The sequence below is a fragment of the Mustela nigripes genome, chromosome 1 (genome assembly GCF_022355385.1).
Source record: "Mustela nigripes isolate SB6536 chromosome 1, MUSNIG.SB6536, whole genome shotgun sequence".
In the NCBI taxonomy this organism is placed as follows: Eukaryota; Metazoa; Chordata; class Mammalia; order Carnivora; family Mustelidae; genus Mustela; species Mustela nigripes.
The window spans coordinates 29918602-29938553 of record NC_081557.1 but is presented as its reverse complement, the minus strand read 5'-3'; the positions used below and the strand labels follow the sequence as shown (position 1 = coordinate 29938553).

At 36.3% G+C, this 19952-nt stretch overlaps 1 protein-coding gene across 4 annotated transcripts in view; it reads left to right on the top strand.

The window, feature by feature from the left end:
• The window catches only part of GAS2 (growth arrest specific 2), a 127950-nt gene that overhangs the window by 9019 nt on the left and 98979 nt on the right, over positions 1–19952 (top strand). For all 4 annotated transcript variants that reach the window (XM_059388577.1, XM_059388558.1, XM_059388549.1 and 1 more), the window contains one exon: positions 11988–12109. In XM_059388577.1, coding sequence (XP_059244560.1) covers positions 11988–12109 — 122 coding nt within the window. The remainder of the gene's footprint in view (positions 1–11987; positions 12110–19952) is intronic.

The window sequence follows — 19952 nt, the reverse complement described above, 5'->3', positions numbered from 1 at the left end:
TAACAGGGTTTTTTTTTTCCCCCTTCATGTCATGTCCTTCACCTAGGCATGTGACAGCAACTTGGGAAGAAAGATTTCATTATTTGGATTTTATGTCTGGGAAACCTGAAGAATGTGGAAAATTTAAAGGATTTTCTCAATATCTCTCACAAGAACTGTGCTTAGCAATTCCAGTGTCATGCACTGAAAGGTGGAAATGTGTGGCCAAATCGCTTGTTTCATCTATATGCTGATCTGATTGATCTTGGATTTCTCTTTCATGCAGCTGACCACTTTGGCCTATTCTTTTGACATTGTACACAGGCCACAGCCTGTGAAATCAGACTTCTAAAACTAGATTTCTTTGCCCTACTTTTGTAGCGCACCTTCTGAAATTGCTGAATGCCCAGGCTTGAGAACAAAAACATCTATCCTCTGTCTAAAAGAGCTAACTGGAGTCCCCCAACCTTGAACTGAAATTTTTCTTCTCATTTCACTTTTGTTTTTAAGTACTCTTCCAAAAGCTGTCTCTGAGAAACATGCTACTTCACATTAAGGCTGCCTCTTTTTCTTTCTTTCTTTTTCTTTTCTTTCTTTCTTTCTTTCTTTCTTTTTTTTTTTCCATTTCTATAGTGCCAGCATATTCATAGGATATAATTTCAACCCTGTGCAAAATGGAGTCATGCATTTAAAGAATCATCATCTAGAGCAGTGCTGTTTTCATTAGTAGATTTTCCCAGAGAACAGGATGAAAACCTGAGGGAAAGACCCTTATGGACATATAAGATAGAAGATTTGAATATTGAGTAAACATAGAATTTATATGGTGCTTTATTATTTGCAGAAAGGATTTCACTAGCATCATTTTCTTATTTAAAAACTCCTTCAAGGCAAGTATTTTTTTTCTCCCCACTTTCTAGCTGATGGAACTAAGGAGCTTAGTGAGGAGCACCCTGTTTATCTAAAGTCCTAGCAAGGTTTTAACAAGATTTGGCAAGATTTTGGCACATTTCAGCAAGATGTTCCCTTTGCTCACCACGGCTCTGGCATTTTGTGTGGCCACTGCATTTTTTTTTTTAAAGATTTTATTTATTTATTTGACAGAGAGAGAGAGAGAGATCACAAGTAGGCAGAGAGAGAGGGGGAAGCAGACTCCCTGCTGAGCAGAAAGCCTGATGCGGGGCTCGATCCTAGAACCCTGGGATCATGACCTGAGCCAAAGGCAGAGGCTTAACCCACTGAGCCACCCAGGTGCCCCCGTGACATTTTTTTAAGCCTTCATTGTGAGGGTAGATGTCTCCTTTTTCCACAGTGTGTACACCATTTTGACGACTCTGTGTAGTGCAGCCAAAGCTACTGCCTATGGCTGTGCAGGGTTCCTGCCATAGGGTAAGGACAGAAATGCAGAAGACATTCCCGGGAAGACCCTGCACTATGCTATGGCACTATATCCGCTAGAAGGAAGGGGCTACCCCTCTTAGTAAGACATCTGTATAAAGGAGGAGCTTTTGGGACACCTGGGTGGCTCAGTTGGTTAAGCAGTTGCTTTCGGCTCAGGTCATGATCCCAGCGTCCTGGGATCGAGTCCCACATCGAGCTCCTTGCTTGGCAGGGAGCCTGCTTCTCCCTCTGCCTCTGCCTGCCATTCTGCCTGCCTATGCTCTCTCTCTCTCCCTCTCTCTGATAAATAAATAAAATCTTTTTTTTAAAAAAGGAGGAGCTTTTATCTTCATCACATACAGGGAGTCAAATTTGTCTAGACAGATGGATTTTTTTTCCTCTTCCTCTCCTTTTTTATTTCATTTTTTATTTTTTTGTCTCTCGAGGTTTCACTAATGTTTGTTATGTATGTGAGTAATTTATTATGAACTTTGAGCTGTCTTCAGCTGTGTTCTACCGCAAGTACAGCAGCATAGAGTGGGAGTTACAAATACAGACATGAAATAGACCTCCTGCTGTGTATGAACCCAGATCTGCCACTTACTAGCAATATGACCTTGGGCAAGTTACTTGACCTGTCGGGGCCTCAGTCTCCTTTTCTGTAAAGTGGAAATAATGTTAGTGTCTCCTTTGTAGGGTTGCTGTGGGGCTAAGTGATTACATTAGGTGTATCTCAGTGCTGGGCATATTGTAAATACTATACAGTTCTTCATTGTTATTCCATTTACAGAGTTCAGTGATACTGTTAATTTGATTGTGCGGGTAAGTTTGTATATTCAACAAACGTTTGAGCATGCTGCAACATAATATATTCGTTTAAAAAATGGACTCTGGTGGGACACCTGGGTGGCTCAGTGGGTTAAAGCCTCTGCTTTTGGCTCAGGTCATGATCCCGGGGTCCTGGGATGGAGCCCCACATCGGGCTATCTGCTCAGCGGGGAGCCTGCTTCCTTCTCTCTCTCTGCCTGCCTCTCTGCCTACTTCTGATCTGTCAAATAAATAAATAAAATCTTCAAAAAAAAATGGACTCTGGAATTAGAACACTTGAATTCAAATCTCACTTCTACCGTTACCCCTCTTATACTAGGCGTCGTAACGCAATGTGCCTCAGTGTTGTTATCCGTAAAACAAGTATAATACTAATAGCAACCTCATTGTTTGAAATTTGAATGAGATCCCCAGCTCTAGAACAAGATCTAGCACATTATAATTAACTGGCTGGTAAGTACTAACTATTTCAATTAACTGTTTCAGACACAGTCCGCTAAGTACTGGAGAGTAAAATAGTGATTGCGAATACAGTACCAGTTCTTATAGGGCTTGGGATAGATTGAAAAAGAAACATTTTAAATAAGGAAGTGAATAAATAATTCACTAATTAGACTTGTTTTTTTATTTTATTTTTTAAAAAGATTTTATTTATTTATTTGGTAGAGACACAGCGAGAAAAATAATACAAGCAGAGGGAGTGGGGGAGAGAGAAGCAGGCTCCGCACTGAGCAGGGAGCCCGATGTGAGGCTCAATCCCAGGACCCTGGGATCATGACCTGAGCTGAAGGCAGATGCTTAACGACTGAGCCACCCAGATGCCCCTAACTGGACTTGTTTTAAACTTTAAAAGATATAGGTTGCAATAAGAATGTAAAAAGAAGGAAATAAGAATGGATTAAAACATCAGAGGGTTTGGGGTGGGGGGGATCCCTTTTAAAAAATCTTATATTTAATTGAAAACTGAAGAATAATTAATAGCTAGCCGGACAAAGCATGGGAGAAGAGCCCAAGTGGAAGGAATGTCATATGCTGAGATAGGAAGGAGTTTGGTACCTTGAAACTTAATGAAGACTGGTAATAACAGCAGTGATCAAGAGGGGGCAGGATTTCATGTGATGTTTGGGGGCTGGTTGCATATTGCTTTGAAGACAGTGTTAAGGAGCTTTATAATTTATTGTATGATCAAGGAGGAGCCTTTGAGATTGTGGGAAAGATTGTGATTAGAGTATACCCTGATTGTGTAGGCATGTTCCAGTGTCCTATAACTTGTCATCAAAGGCATTTCAGTTGGTGAATGTGATCATTTACAGAGCAGTTTGATCAGGGTAAGCAGCCCAGGACATCCTCAAAGAATAGAGAGTCAGTGTGTGTGTGTAATGGAAAGATCCTTGGACCAAAAGCCAGGAGACCTGGCTCCTAACTGGGTGTCAGGAGACCTGGCTTCTGATTCTGGCTTTGCCACTCAGTAGGAAATTTGCCCAGAGTCACTCAGCTATCTTTTTTGGGCTCTGTGTCCTCAAACATAAAATGAAGGACTTGGAGTGGATGATCTCTAATGTCCTTTCCAGTTCCAAAAGTTTAGGTTTCCAAGAAATCCATCTCTTCAGACCCAGTTTGAGATCATCAATATGCATAAACAAGGAGCAAGTAATTTACATAAGTGAATACTCTTTCTTTTAAAGAGTAAGAAGAATAATTTTTTTTTTTTTTTTGATGCTGGTAGTTGGTGACAAAAATGCAACTGATGGCTTGTGAATTTTTCTCAGAAAAGGAATCTTCAAGATATAGTCAAGTACAACCTTGCATTGACTTAAATTCATAAAAGTAGATAGATAATAGCTTTCAAGTGAATATCCTCATGGCAACTTAGAAAGTAGACCAATAACTTGAGATTATTTTAAAGTGGTAAAACATAGGGAGTTAAGAAAATACACTATGTACTAGAATGGTGAAAATAAGGAAGGGAAGAAAAAAATGTATGGTTATGAGAGTAGATATTTTTATTATACATAATAGATACTTTTAGAATACACATAATTTAGAAATGGAACCATGAAAGTAAATTTTTAAATTATTTATTATTGACCATTTTATCACTTTAAATATTTGCAAATGTACATTGTGTAGCTCTCTTTCAAGTCTTGTTTTTCATCTACTTGAAAGTTAGAGATGTTTTGAAAATAGTTTCAATGTTGATACTGTCTCTATGTAAAGTATCTGCATTTTTTGGATAGTAGAAATTTATATACTAAATTAAAGCTTTTAATTAGGTAATGATGTGGACCTACTTGTGGAATGGCTTTCTGTCTCTTTTTAGTAATACTTGATTGGAATATAACTTTTTTCCTTTTATGTCTTTTAAAAGGAGTATTAATGGTTTTCTAAATTCATGTATTTCTGGTCCTATACATAAAATGTCAACTGGAAGATGTAGTTTCTTAAGGAACACTCAATGTGTATTCAGATTTTTTTGATAGATAAAAATGTTTGATAGAGAAGAAATTATTTCATTAGTTCATAGACCAATATTCACATTCATGCCATATATGGAGGTATAATACATAATTTTCAGGTGCTATATGTTTAATCAGTAACAATAATAAACACCATTTTACATTCTTAGGTATAGAATTAAGGCAACAATGGCAATTTTTTAAATTAAAATTCATATATTAGAATATTAAATTCCAGCTATGTTGTGATAAATTAACTAGTTAAGATGAATAAATAGTTATGATAGTTGGGATTTGTCTATGAAATAACATACATACTTGATTCATGAGAAGATCATCACATAATGTTTACTGTCTACTCACATATCCTTGGAGATATCTACTAATCTTGTTGAAAATAGTCTTTCTAGTCCAAGTACGTTTTCTGGTGGCTAGAACCATGGTGCATTTTATGACCAACTTTCAGAAAAGACAACAAATGAATCCCAAAGACCCCTTTATTGCTACCTAAGAAACATTTCTCTGGCCATTGTCCCCTGCTACATTAAATGTATACATTTCTACTTTATTTTCAGTCTTCTGTTTTGTTATTTTTGTTCATGAAGGCTATTGCCCATTTATTATTTAACTGTGTCCTTAGGACATATTTGAGTATCAAATGATTATACAAATAAGTCTTGGGGAGACATTTAATTGTTATTTTGAAAAAATGGCATGTTCTTAAATTAACAGTCCCAGATTATATAGTCCATCATGAGACACATTATGAACTTCATGGTTACTGATGGAGTATTGAAGATTGTTGTTGACTTGACTTTGAAATGAATATACTAATGTAAATGATCTCAAATTGTTTATTTCACCTGTTGTTTCTTTAACATTTGAAAATAATGGTCTACCTTTATTTTCAATTAGTATTTGCTGAATAACACTATGTGAACCATATGGCAATATATTTTTGAGAAAAGATTTTAGTTACTAAGCATCAAAGGAATTGACATTGTTTTTAAAGATTATAGATGTTTAGAATGTAAGTATATATGAATTTGGATATATGGACTTTGAGTAAATCATAAAATATATTACAAATTACTTAATGTTCAATTGATTTCACTTAAATTTAGAAATGCAACATGGTAATTGATATTATGGTGATTTACCCTTTGTCTGACTTTTCCATATGCACAGAAAAGAAAATCCATTTGTGATATGCTTAATATAATCAATAAATAGTATTTCAAAAATTTCTGTTTTTTTTTAAATTAATCATATTTCAACATTAACCAGTTAAGCGCCTGTTTACTGGAGTTGCTGCTGTCCAATGCAACTGCTTTCTAATAAGTTCAGAACAACTTTTCTTACTTCTTTTTCCTAAAGCCATTTACCAGATCCTTAGCCAACCGAATTCTCAATATAGACAATATAGATATAGATGATAAAAATTGATATAGACAATAAAAATTCCTTAGGAATGATGATATCTTATGCTATTTCAAAAGTTTAAAGCATCAAATTTATGTTCACAAATTGACACCTTTCAGAGATGATAATTCCTTTTTTTTATTTTTAACCCAACTCTTCCAACAGAAACAGCTTTGTCTTTTCTTGACATTAATGCCAGATAGATACTTTGAATCAGGAGAGAGCAGGTATTGATCTAGGGCTTCTGGATATAATGAATTATTTTCTATCTCCCTATCTTCAAAACCCTGAATAATCTAAGTTAAGACAGCAGATGAGTTGCTTTGAGTTCTCCAATTAGAGAAATATACTGGGATCGCGAAGGGCACTTGAGTCTGCAGTAGAGTTGGGTCCTGTCTGCATCAGCTTAAGAGATAATATGCACCAGTTTTCTTCTGCAGGGAATCAGGACTCCCATCAAAGTATCCTGAATGACTTCTTCAGCCATTCTCTGATGTACACAGTGGACTGCTCTTCAGTCTTTAGCAACAGTATCTTTATCCCCAAGTGGTTTTTGTTGTTGTTTCAGAAAGGTTTCGTTGGAGTTCTACAAAGAAAAAGACCACAGAATTAGGGAGACTACTTTATCATAGAAAACAGTCATTGGTGTATTTAGCAAGTATTTGTTTAAGTAGCCAAGCATAGTGGCTAAGAGCATTAGGCTCTAAACCTAGATATCATGGGTTAAAGATCCAGATTTACTGAGTAATTTTAAACAAATTACTTAATCTAATACCTCAGTTTCATCATCTGTATAATGGGTACCATAATGGCACCCACTTCACAGATTTTGGTGAGGAGATTAAAAACATGAATATATGTAAAGCTCCTGGCATACAGTTAAACCTCGAATGTTAAACAGCATTATTAGATGTTACTGTACCTTTAGGAACCTGTTTAGTACTTTAACTTACTGGGAGGAAAACTTTCTTTCTCAGCAAAGTAGAAGATAAGAAGAATTCTTTTTCCAGGTGGATGCAGTCTAAAACACTACTGATTGATAGTTAATCATTATGGAAATTATGGCAAGTGCATACTTCTGGGAGGAATGATGTGTATAAGGTGTATAAGCATGTGTGCTGATTTAGTTACTTGACAAAAAATTTCAGGCAGATCTTTGTTTCATATGATTGGGCCCCAACATTTTATGAGAAAGTGACTAACCACAATCTTTAACCAAATTCCCTGATCTTTGTCTATTGGCAAGCTGTCAATCGTGACTAAATTGGTGATATGAAGATGAAAGTCCACAATTATTAACTCAAGAAGTAAAGATATTACTACTAGACTGGGCGATTTTTTTTTTTTTTTTAAGTAGGCTCCATGCCCAACATGGAACCCAGCACAGGACTTGAACTCACGACCCTGAGATCAAGACCTATGCTGAGATCAAGAGTCAGAGGCTCAACCAACTGAGCCACCCCAGCACCCTTAGACTAGGCTATTTTAGATTAACCTTCAAGTTAATAGTCTTTACACTCCAGTGTGGGTCAGTTGGTACTCTATGATTACTTAATTGTGTCTAGTCGTTGCCCTATGTTTTCTGAAACATACCAATAACATGGAAGGACAGAGCTAGGGAAGAAGTGGTCCTACAATTCTAGAATCCTACTGCATCTAGTGGTTTTAATCTAATGTGTCCAAAGAGCTACATAATTCTGATTAAAGAAGATCTGGTTTTGCCTAACAGAGATATTTAGCTTTTTATAATGTTTACTCAAGAAATTGTAATTAGTGCTTCATATAACTTGCTCTAATGGACTTGTCATGGTTAAATTGAGTTAACTTTATGTAATGATTTAAAAAAAATTTTGGTAATATTAATGTAATAAGAGTGAGAATATATAATTCTATATAAAAATTATACTGATCTCTTACAATTATAAAGTATGTTTAAAATAATTTATGATTCTTTGGATGGAAAATATGTTACATATGAAGGTTAAAAAACATTCTCCATCTTGCATTTTCCCTTCATTTGAGTCAGTATGTTTCAACTCTAATGTAACACTGTCTGTTTTAGCAAAAAAAATCCACCTTTTGTAGCTATAAAATATACAGAATTGAAAGCTGACTCCTAATATATGTTTCATTAGATACAGATGTTTAATGTGAATTCTTCAAGTAGTCATAAAAATCAGAATAACTAAAAATTGTCAGGTATAATGCAAAAAGCAAAAATCATACCTTTTGGTAAATTGCTAATAACTTTTTAATGAAAGGCATTTTTCTTTTTATACTTTACAAGTTCTTTCAAATTCATTGTAATCATCTTGTCACTTAACATTATGAATAGAATCTTTAAATTGCCATGGAACATTATGGAATACAAATACCTAAGGTCTTTTTCAAATATAGAGAATTTTATAAGTAATTTATAAAGGAATCATTCAGCAATTTGAAGTAAAATCTACCTTTCTTACCTTGAAATCTAATTGGTAATTTTGAAAGTATTTCCAATATTTACTTTTCATACTTATTTCCAAAATAACTTTCTTACTAGGGAATGCAGGCCAATATGGTGAATGCATAATACAAATTTTGTTGTGCTGACTTTTTGTATCCTGAAAATATTATTTTCATTCCTGAATTAAGTTGTGCTGTACACAATTTAAAAATAATAGTAGTTTTGTATAGGCTACCTCTGTGGTGAGTAGTTAGAGCTACTATGTTTTACCACCTGCAGAAGTCATTATCTTAACTGGGGGCTCAAATGCGAAGTATCCAGTGGGGGAAAAAGAACATTTTTAAAAAGGTAATTTTCTTTCCTTCTTTACCTGCCCTTCCCCCCAAAACGGTCAAAAAAAATTTCAAACAGATATTTCTTGAAATCCAAATATATTACGTATTGTAAGTTGAACTTTAAGCCAATAGTTTATCTGTTTTCCAGTTGGATTATACTTAAACGTTCATGGGTTTGAGCTGCATGCATTTTTTTCTTAAGATAAAAGCTAATCCTATGAGATTCTCTGTCTAAAACTTTTTTTCTTTGCTTGAACTTAACTGCTTTTTCCAAAAATAGTACCCAACATTTTCTCAAAGTTTTCCAGTAGTTTATTTCTTCATTTGTAACTTTACATGCTCACTGAACACATTTTCTAGGTGCCTACCAAGATAACAACATACTTAAGTCTGTAGGAACACACAGATACACACAGACACACAGACACACAGACACAATATGTCCCAAGGAGGTTTGAGGAAGACAAAACTTTACACAAAACATATTACTAGCAATAGAAGAGGTTTGATAAGTTGCCAAAATGAGTGATGACCTTGGGTGCGACCACATAGAAAAGAGATCAGTATCCACTAGGAAAACCTCTTTCTGGATTTCTGATTAAAGGAAAGAGAGAACTTGGTCAGGTAGATACAAGGGAGGAAGACATAATAGGCAGGGGCCATGCCAGGAAGAAAGGCACGGCAGTAGGATTGGGAAGTCTTGCTGGAGGAACTCTGAAGCCAGGGTGCAGACCAAGAATCAGGGGTGAGTATAAGGATGTTAAATTAGAAAGGTGAATTAGAAGCATAAGGGTCAGTCTTTTGATACGTTCAAGTGGTTATATTTCATATTTTGGGTGGCAGAGAAGACTAGGGACTATGCAATGAAGAAGAATAATGACCCAATGAGGCTGGTGTTTAGCAATCATAATTTTAGCCATGAGTATGATGTGTATTGGAGAGAGAAGTTGAGGGTACAGTGAAGAGCCGTTGTTTTTGTTGTTAGAGGTTTAGGTATCAAATCATGAAAATTTTTATTAAGATTATGGTACCAGAAACAGAAAGAATCATGAATCTACAGGACTTGTGACTAATATGTTATAGGAAATTAAGCCAGGAAAATAAAATATGCCAAAACTTAGAAAATTAGAGTACCAGGAAAAGGAGAGAACTTTGGAGGAAATGAATTTAAGAAGCATATAAGAAAAAAATTAGTTTGTTTATAAGGCTGATGGAAAAAAGGAATCAGGAGTGACAGGTATAGGGTAGAGGGTTTCTTTTGGGGCTGATAAAAATGTCCAGAAATTGTTTGTGGTGATGACTGCACAACTCCAAATCTACTAAAAGCCACTGAATTATACACTTCAAATGGGTGAATTGTAAGGCAGGTGAATTATATCACAATAAAGCCATTATAAAAGTAAAGGGAAAAAAAGAGAAACAAAATATGTTTTGGGAGAATATAAGAAAGAAGACAACCTTTAACTGGTTAAATGTCAGGGATAGACAATTGTGACTAATGTTCAAATGAGCAGTAGTAGAAGCTGAGTGGTTTGGAGAAGAGAGAAGAGCAGAGATGAAGCTGATAATCCATAGTTCAAAGATGGTAGTAAGAAGACGAATGGTAAGAGAGGTAGACTTTCTTTGAGAGTTTATCTCTTGTATTGGTTTTACCTGTAATATCTTTTTTTAAAATTTTTTATTTTTTATAAACATATAATATATTTTTATCCCCAGGGGTACAGGTCTGTGAATCGCCAGGTTTATACACTTCACAGCACTCACCATAGCACATACCCTCCCCAATGTCCATAATCCCACCCCCTTCTCCCAACCCCCCTCCCCCCAGCAACCCTCAGTTTGTTTTGTGAGATTAAGAGTCACTTATGGGGGGCGCCTGGGTGGCTCAGTGGGTTAAAGCCTCTGCCTTCGGCTCGGGTCATGATCCCAGAGTCCTGGGATCGAGCCCCGCATCGGGCTCTCTGCTCCATGGGGAGCCTGCTTCCTCCTGTCTCTCTCTCTCTGCCTGCCTCTCTGCCTGCTTGTGATCTCTGTCTGTTAAATAAATAAATAAAATCTTAAAAAAAAAAAAAAAAGAGTCACTTATGGTTTGTCTCCCTCCCAATCTCATCTTCTTTCATTTATTCTTTTCCTACCCCCTTAATCCCCCATGTTGCATCTCCACTTCCTCATATCAGGGAGATGATATGATAGTTGTCTTTCTCCGATTGACTTATTTCGCTAAGCATGATACCCTCTAGTTCCATCCATGTCGTCGCAAATGACAAGATTTCATTTCTTTTGATGGCTGCATAGTATTCCATTGTGTATATATACCACATCTTCTTGATCCATTCATCTGTTGATGGACATCTAGGTTCTTTCCATAGTTTGGCTATTGTAGACATTGCTGCTATAAACATTCGGGTGCACGTGCCCCTTTGGATCACTATGTTTGTATCTTTGGGGTAAATACCCAGTAGTGCAATTGCTGGGTCATAGGGTAGTTCTATTTACAATATTTTGAGGAACCTACCTGTAATATCTTAATCAGGGAAACAAACTCAATAGAACTTAGAAGTGCGGTTTATGCATTGGCCATGCTAGTACAGTTGCCAGTGGTGGCTGAATTTTGATGTACCTTCCTCTATTTCAAATTAAAGAGAAGAGAGCTTTGGTGTCTTATAACCAAAGACATAAGCAAAACACAGAATGCCTGTTCTGCTTTTGTCTTTGCCTTGCTGCCCAGAGTAACTGAACGGGCTATTGAGGATGAGAACCAAATGAATATCAGAGGTCAAATTGTACAATCATTGACAAAACTGTCTGGGTTTCATTGACTGGTTGTTTTTTAGTCCTCTTGATTGCCAAGTGCTGGGACTCTCACGTAGATATCATTTTGCCACTTTTACCATGAAATAAAACTTTAATGCAGTTGAAATTATGTTATGAAAATATAAAATGTTGAGATTCTTGCTGCCAAAGGAAAGCATAAAATTCTAAAGAAACCATTGTTTTCCTTGGGTTCCCATCCTAAATATTTGTAACTGAACTGAAATAGAAATTTTGGTGATAAAAACTGTGTCAAATATGCTGGCAGGAATGTCACATTTGCACTGGGGAATGATTGTGTTTCTATAATGCTTCTCTTTGTTACTGCAGGGAAGGAGATTACAGCAGAAACTTTTATGGAAAAATTGGATAATGGTGCCTTGCTCTGTCAACTTGCAGGAACTGTTCAGGAGAAATTCAGAGAGGGCATGGATGCTAACAAGCCTCCAAAGGTAAAAGATCCCCAGGCAAAAATCATTCAGGGAGTGGATTTCATTTATGAAATGAACAGATTTTAATTTTAGTATTTTGTTGTCAATGGGCGTATTAATATGTCTGTTAACAAAACACAGGGGGTGCATTTTAATTAGACAACATATTATTTGTACTCTGATTACGTAAATTACATAATCCTTTCAGTAAGTCTAATTAACTAGAAGGTTATGGAAATTGATGGTATTGATACAAAACAAGGACTGTGTATAAACTGGTTTAGTCTGATGTATTGATTACAAATTTAGCACAGAAATATTTATGTCATCAGGAGATGAAAAAAAAAATCTGGCCAGGAATGGTTTACTAAATAAATCTTTGTTTCCAAATAGATCCTTATGGCAGTTTATTAGAATAAAGTGTCTACAGTGTATAATTTTTTTGTTTTAAATAAGTTGTAGCATTGAACTAAGTCCTTTGGACAGTTTTTTTTTTTTTTTTTGAGTGCTCAGATTTCTTTTCTGCATATATTCTTTTTTTCTTTCTTTTTAAAAATTTATTTAAGAGGAACGAAAGAGAGATACAGAGAGAGAGAGCGAGCGAGCATGTGCTGTGCACATTCGCTCTGGGCTGGAAGAGGGCAGTGACAAACAGAGAGAGGGAAAGAATCTCAACCAGACTCCCTACTGAGTTCAGAGACCAAGCTGGGGCTCAGTCCCAGGACGCTGAGATCATGACCTGAGTCTGAATCAAGTGTGGACCCTTAACTGACTGAGCCACGCAAATAGTCCCATATATTCTTTCATGATTATTATAAGCACATAATGACAGTATGGTGCTTGACGCTTTTTGAAGGAAAGAGATAGTTGACACTTTTCCTAAGTTTTGATAGAGAAGGAAAAAGGTGAGAAAAAAATCAGGTTAAAATAATGTTGAAAACAGCTTTAAATAAAACGAACAAGAAAATTGAAATGAATGAACTGAGTTAATGAGTAAAAAAAAAAAGTAAAAATAAAAAAGAGTGAAAACATGCTGCTTCCACTGCTTGTGTTCTCTCTCCCTCTCTGGAAAATAAATAAATTTTAAAAATCTAGGAAAAAAAAAAGTAGAAAGAAAGAAACTGGCCTCTACTTCAACTTACCAAGGAGGAAATAACACCGAAGAGGAGGACAATGTATATAGAAGGTTCACTGTGAAATTATTCATAAAGGGATAAAATTGCTGGGCCCAGATTCTTTGGAGAGCATTATGTTAATTTACATTGGTCCTAAAACTTCCATTTGATTTGCTTATTGTTAAGAATAGTGACCACTGGGGTGCCTGGGTGGGCTTAGTGGGTTAAAGCCTTTGCCTTCGGCTCAGGTCATGATCCCAGGGTCCTGGGATCGAGACCCACATCGAGCTATCTGCTTAGCGGGAAGCCTGCTTCCTCCTCTCTCTCTCTCTCTCTCTGCCTGCCTCTCTGCCTACTTGTGATCTCTGTCTGTCAAATAAATAAATCAAATCTTAAAAAAAAAAATAGAGACCATTGCCTCAGTTAAGGTCTTAAATCCTTCATAGTAACAGAGAATAAACAACTCTACAAAGGCTAGTGTAAGGTTTTCTGGTTTTGTTTTGCAAGATTTTGCTTGATAAAACAGAGGCTGAGGGGCCCCGGGGTGGCTCAGTCAGTTAAGCATCTGCCTTTGTCTCAGGTCATAATCCCAGGGTCCTGGGATGGAGCCCCATGTCAGGCTCTCTGCTCAGCAGGAAGTCTGCTCCTCCCTCTCCCTCTGCTTGCTCCTCCCCCTGTTTGTGCTCACTCCCTCTCTGTCACATAAATAAATCAAATCCTAAAAACAAGCAAACAAATAACTCCCCCCAACACACAGAAACTGAGATCCCCAAATAGAATTGTAATCCTAAAACTGTCAAGAGCAAGCCAACCCCCCAAAGCATTAGTCTGTAATTCAAATGCTTAGGTGTCTTGAGCACATTTTGCTTGGGTTCCAGTTGTGTTATTTACTAATTAGACACATTTATCCTTAATTTCCGTGCCCATAAAGTAGGAGTAATGATTTTGCATATATACTTTCCAGAAAGCATTGCATGAAAAAGACTCTAGATACATATTATTTCCCTTCCCAATGTGAAAGATTTAAGAGCTCCTGATGAGAATTTTTGATTTGCTAGACGAAACTAGAAGAAAAAGTTAGTTACTTTGCGAATGTTCAAAGTTAACATGATATATACAAATAGGTTGAAACTTTGCCCTAAATCTCTGTATGATAATATGTAATATTGAGAATAGTTATAGATCAAGATTTTGATAGCTGTTTTTCCTTTGAAACATTCATTTCAAATTATATCATTTTAATAATAAAACTATAAAACATAAAAAGAAACAATTTAAGCTTTCCTTTCAAAGTGAGTAAAAATGCAGCAAAGTTTTATTAAACTCAAAATACTTCCTTGACCCTAAGCCATTTGTTTAATTAAATATAACGTTTAAATTTATTCTGATTATGATAAATATATTTTAGTATAAAAACTCAACTGTGGTAATTGAACAAGTGTAGATTTGTTCTACACTCTTGATGACCTCACTTTCAGTGCTCAAAAAATCAAATTTAATCTGAGTTAGAAGTTGACACAATTACTCTTGACTGAATTACCTCCTGTGTCCTTGGCAGAATTATATATTTCACAACTTACTTCCAACAATATGCAGCTTAAATCAAAATAGCATGTGTCTTACTATATGAAAAAAATTCAAAGAAGACTAGTTTTTCTTTTTTACATTTTATGAGAAATTTTCAATAGATGAGAAGCCAAATGGCTAATACTTCACAGCTATTATGGGTCATAAATATAGTTTTGTCAATCCATTCAGGTTTGACACAAAAATTTTCATAAGTCTAATATAATTTTGTCTTCAATCCATCTTTCGTCTAAAGCAGGAATAGACATTATATGAAATTGCACATTTTGCTATTATTAAATTGAACTTTTAAACAAGAATAAATTCGCTAAAACCCAGATAGTTAGGTGTACATTGAACATTTCCAATAGAAAAAAAAGGAGGCTTTCAAATTTCAAACAGGTATAAATAACCTGTAGGCTACAGTATGGTGTGTGTGTGTGTGTGTGTGTGTGTGCGCGCGCGTGCGCACACACGGGCATGTAGGTAATTATTGTCCAGCTGGGCATTTTAAAATCTAGGAACAATAGTGGTAGAGACAGATAACTTGGTCAATACCTTCGATGAATTAGAGAAACTGTTACAGTTAGGGAGATGTTAAAACAGAATTACTATTAAGAAAATCAACTATGGGGGCACCTGGGTGGCTCAGTGGTTTAAGCTTCTCCCTTCAGCTCAGGTTATGATCTCGGGGTCCTGGGATCGAGCTCCACGTTGGGCTCTCTGCTCAGCAGGGAGCCTGCTTCTCTTCCTCTCTCTCTGCCTATCTGTCTGCCCACTAGTGATCTCTGTTTGTTAAAAAAAAAAAAAAGAAAAGAAAAGAAAAGAAAAGAAAAGAAAAGAAAAGAAAAGAAAATCAACTATGGGGTGCCTGGGTGGCTCAGTTGGTTTGGCGGCTGCCTTCGGCTTGGGTCATGATCCCTGGGTCCTGGGATCGAGTCCCACACCAGGCTCCGTGCTGGGCGGAGAGTCTGCTTCTCCCTCTCCCTCTACGTGCCTCTCTGCCTACTTCTGCTCTTATTCCTCTGTCAAATAAATAAATCAAATCTTAAAAAAAAAAAAAAAGGAAAATCAACCACAAACTTGATCCCACCTAAAGAAGTCATATCACAGGAAGCCCTTTGTAATTTTCTCCTAGCACTTACATTTCACCCACTTGTTCTCACAGTAATATTTTTACTCTTCCTGATTGATCTTTAATTTGGAGAATTTACAGCTGTGTAAACACATTTGATCAAGGAAGTTATGCCTGGTATGTGTGAAGTATGTCCATGTTAAGAGTGACTTGAACACTCCTAATATTTGCAAGTGTATTTAATAAAGACGTTAGACAGTTTATGTATTTAATATTTTAGTTATAAATCCATGAGTCATATCTTATTATGGCTTGATAAAATGCTGTGAATGAAAATAGATGATATCCTGTGATTCTTTTTTTCTAGGTTTCAACAGATAATAGAAATAGACTCTCTATGTTTTTAGCTATTAGTAGTTAATCCTAACCTATGTATTTTTTCACTTTACATGGAAACAATGCAGAATTTTCAAGGAATTAGGCAATAGTTAGATATATGCTTTTGAGCCTAGTGTACAGCAGTTTAATGTATAATCTGATTTTGATTAGTTTAAATGTCCCATAATATGATCAATTCACTCTAACTACAAATGCTAATATTCCTGGAGCTCAGGACCTTAACAGGCAAAAAGCTAACCCAAACTAATCTTTCCGATATCCTATTGGGGTGGGAAAACCAAAATAAGTGATAAATCCAAGGTTAGATTTTATGCTTTTTGACCCTTAGTCACCTGACTCAATGTTGGCATCTCCAGTCAAAACAGAATAATCGTTACATTGATGTATGACCTTTCACTTCCTGGTCCAGACAGAATTCCACTCTGTGAACCCCTTGTTACTATTTACTCTCTTCTTTTTCTACCAGTCATGACTTGCTGATTTGTGTACAAGATACTCTCAAGGATGGGGGCATCAACGTGGTGCACGACATTCAAAGGGTTCAACTCTATTTTTCTCCTAACATTCCTTTCTGTTTGTCTCATTTATCTTGAGAGTCCCTGACCCAGACATCAGAGTTTCCCTGGGTTCAGAGCTTCCTTTGAGTTCAAAGAGCCCTGGGTGGTTAGATCAGTTTTGAAGCACATGAAGGGAAAAGCCAAAAAAGAAGTTCTGTTACCTAGTAGAATGCTACATTATGCTCTAAGGAAGGAACTGAACATTCACCATCTAAATGTAGAATCCAGTCCTTGTTTGGGGAAAGAACACCCTAGTCAGATAGAATGTCCATAGGACATTTGCCCATCAAGAATATCTAGTTCTCTGAGCTGCAAGATAATGCTACCTCAGGATATTTTACCATCCAGGAATTAAATAAAACATAGAGATTAGAGTTTTTCCCCTCAGAAATCAATAACACGTTTTGTTTAGAGAACATCTTATCAAGATTGATTTCAGAGAAATCCAGAAATGTGTGTTTACTGCTGATACCTCTGACAGAACAAGAAAGTGTGGTAGAAAGGATAAAAGGTTTTTCTTGAAAAGAAAATCTCAACTGTGATTAGAGTCATCTGTATCTGGCTATGCAACTAAAATAATTGTGTATTCCTTAAGAAATTTATAGTTTTTAAATGCAAATATAATGTTAGGACTAAGCCAACAGAGGGAGTCATAATAAATGGAGAGAATACAGGTGTAATGATGTGGAAATAAATGATTTTTTATGGGTTATTTTGCTGCCTGGGACTGAGAGGAAAAGAAAAAAAAAAAAAGAAAAGTTAGTAATAACGTCCAATCCTTCAGGATTTAAAAAGTACAGATATCTTCAAGTTTTAAATATATAAAAGTAAAGTATTTCCCAGTATAAAATTAATTCCCCTGTCACCATTTCTCTAAATTCTTGACCACTGGGAAAATCTTTCATCTTTTAGTGAAACAATGAAATATCTTGCTGAGTTTTGTTTTGTTTTATTTCCTCATGGGGAGTGTTTCTCTTCTGTCCGTCTTACAAAGTTATGCCTAAGTAGGGTTTTAATACGTAGCAATACATGTTGATGTATCATATAGAATGATATGAAAAGGAGTTTGACTTTTTCTCTCTATCCATAATCAACTAGTTGTAGGAGACTTGAGATGGGGCTTGACTGGGTTGCTGTTATGTGTGTGCTAAGGAGCACAAAAGCAGCAGGATGAAAAAGTAAGTATAATAGGGAGTGAATGATGGACTTATGGAATTTACCTGGATCTTAAGGCCTAATTGAACTAGTGCCAAATGTGAGAGAAGAGCTCTATAGATGATAGTGTATTGCTAGGCACAACTGAAAATGTGGCAAATTTGATCATTTGGTTCTAATTTTGTAATGAACATTTCAAGTTCCACGGTCCCTCATGTCCCAAGATGGAGATTCAATCTCCATCAGACAATAGCAAGCTAGGAACAATTGCATGGTGTCCTTTACAATGAAGGCAGTGCTCCTACAGGGTTCCTATTACTGGACCCATAAAGCTGTCTGGTGTGCCCACTTTTCCTGCTCTGTAACATCAAGTCAGCAAAATACCATGATCTAACAGAAAAGTGTGTTGTGTGATGTTGACATGTTCCTATAGGTTATGTCGTAGAGCCTGAGCGGGATAGTAACACACTTGGGTTATTTTTGTCAAGTATATGCAAACAACTTCTGGAATTTTCTATTTATTAGGATTAAGAAAACTGCATTTTTCAGACCAATAGATGCATGTTAAGTGGTAGGATATTTTCCTTTATCCTTTTTTTTTTTCAAGGTCTGATGTATGTATTTTGAGAGAGAGAGAAAGCATGCAGCATGCATACGCAGGGGGAGGGGGAGGGGTAGGGGCAGAGGGAGGAAGAGGATTTCAAGTAGACGACAGGCTGAGCATGGAGCCTGGCATAGGGCTTGATCTCAGGAGAGATGATGACCTAAGCCTCAATCAGGAGTCAGGCGCTTCACCTACTGAGCCATACAGGCACCATTAGGATATTTTTTTAATACATATTCTTCAGTGGAAACACCACATCTGGAACAGAAGCTCTGACTGAAACTGTTACTTCATTATAATTTCCCTGCTGTTGCCCACGTCTTATCCATCTTCTCCATAGGCTTGAACTGAATGGAGATGTGATAGAAATCACTTTTCTTGCAATGTTGAGGTCATTGACGATAGCATGAACCTCTGATATTTTCTGAGTTGTGATATTTTATCCCATATGTTCAGGAATAAAAGTTACGACAGTTGCTGATATTACTCTTGCCAATTACTCATTCAGGGAAAAATATAAAAATAACTTCTATATGTACAAAGGCACAATAGTCAGTGTAATTTAGGCTTAGGTCAAAACTCCATCTGTCTCTCGATCTCCATAAGGCACTTCCCTCTCCCTAATGCATAGCGAACTATTTAGATCCCTTTAAAGATTAGAAGGAAGCTTTATAGGAAAAGCTTGAGATCTATACTCCTTTCATTCATTGAGCCTTGGGTCTATAAATCGGCTGTAGTCTAAGAACAGGGTGATCAGAAAGATTTTCCTCTCCTTTTGTTGCTGTGGCTGTTTATAGTATACAAATCAAGAACTTGGGCCGTTACCTTTCAATTTATAGCTATTAATAAACCATAGTCAGATCTCCTGTGGGGCTGATTATTCTAAGAGATTTGATTAGCCTACTTTGATTCTGGCAACCATGTCCACCTTGCCTATGAATGTTAAGGGTAACCATGTATTCCCGCCACCCTGGAATCCTCATTCACATTAACAAGAGAAAACTCCTGTCACCAGCATCCTTTTTCTGGAGTGAAAAGTCACATTAGGAAATTCTGGAACATTCCTAACCAACCTGTTCTCCATATCTTAGTTTAAAAAAAAAAAAAAAAAAATAGAGCCTCTTTGGGCCCTGCCGAGGGACCCTGTAAAAAGTAGGCTTAGGTGAAGTGCACGTTATCAATTGCATGCAACATTTCTTTTCCAAGTTTTAATTCCTTCCTCTATATTTTATCAAGTGGTTTCTGGCCTTTTAGTGGCATTTAGTGTGCGCTAGCTTTGCATCTACGTTTGTGTTAACAAATCTAGCAGACTATTAACAGGATCATCTGTAGCTATCTGTGTTAACACACTGAATTCTAGTTAGTACAATTAAAGTACATTAATTCTGCCAAA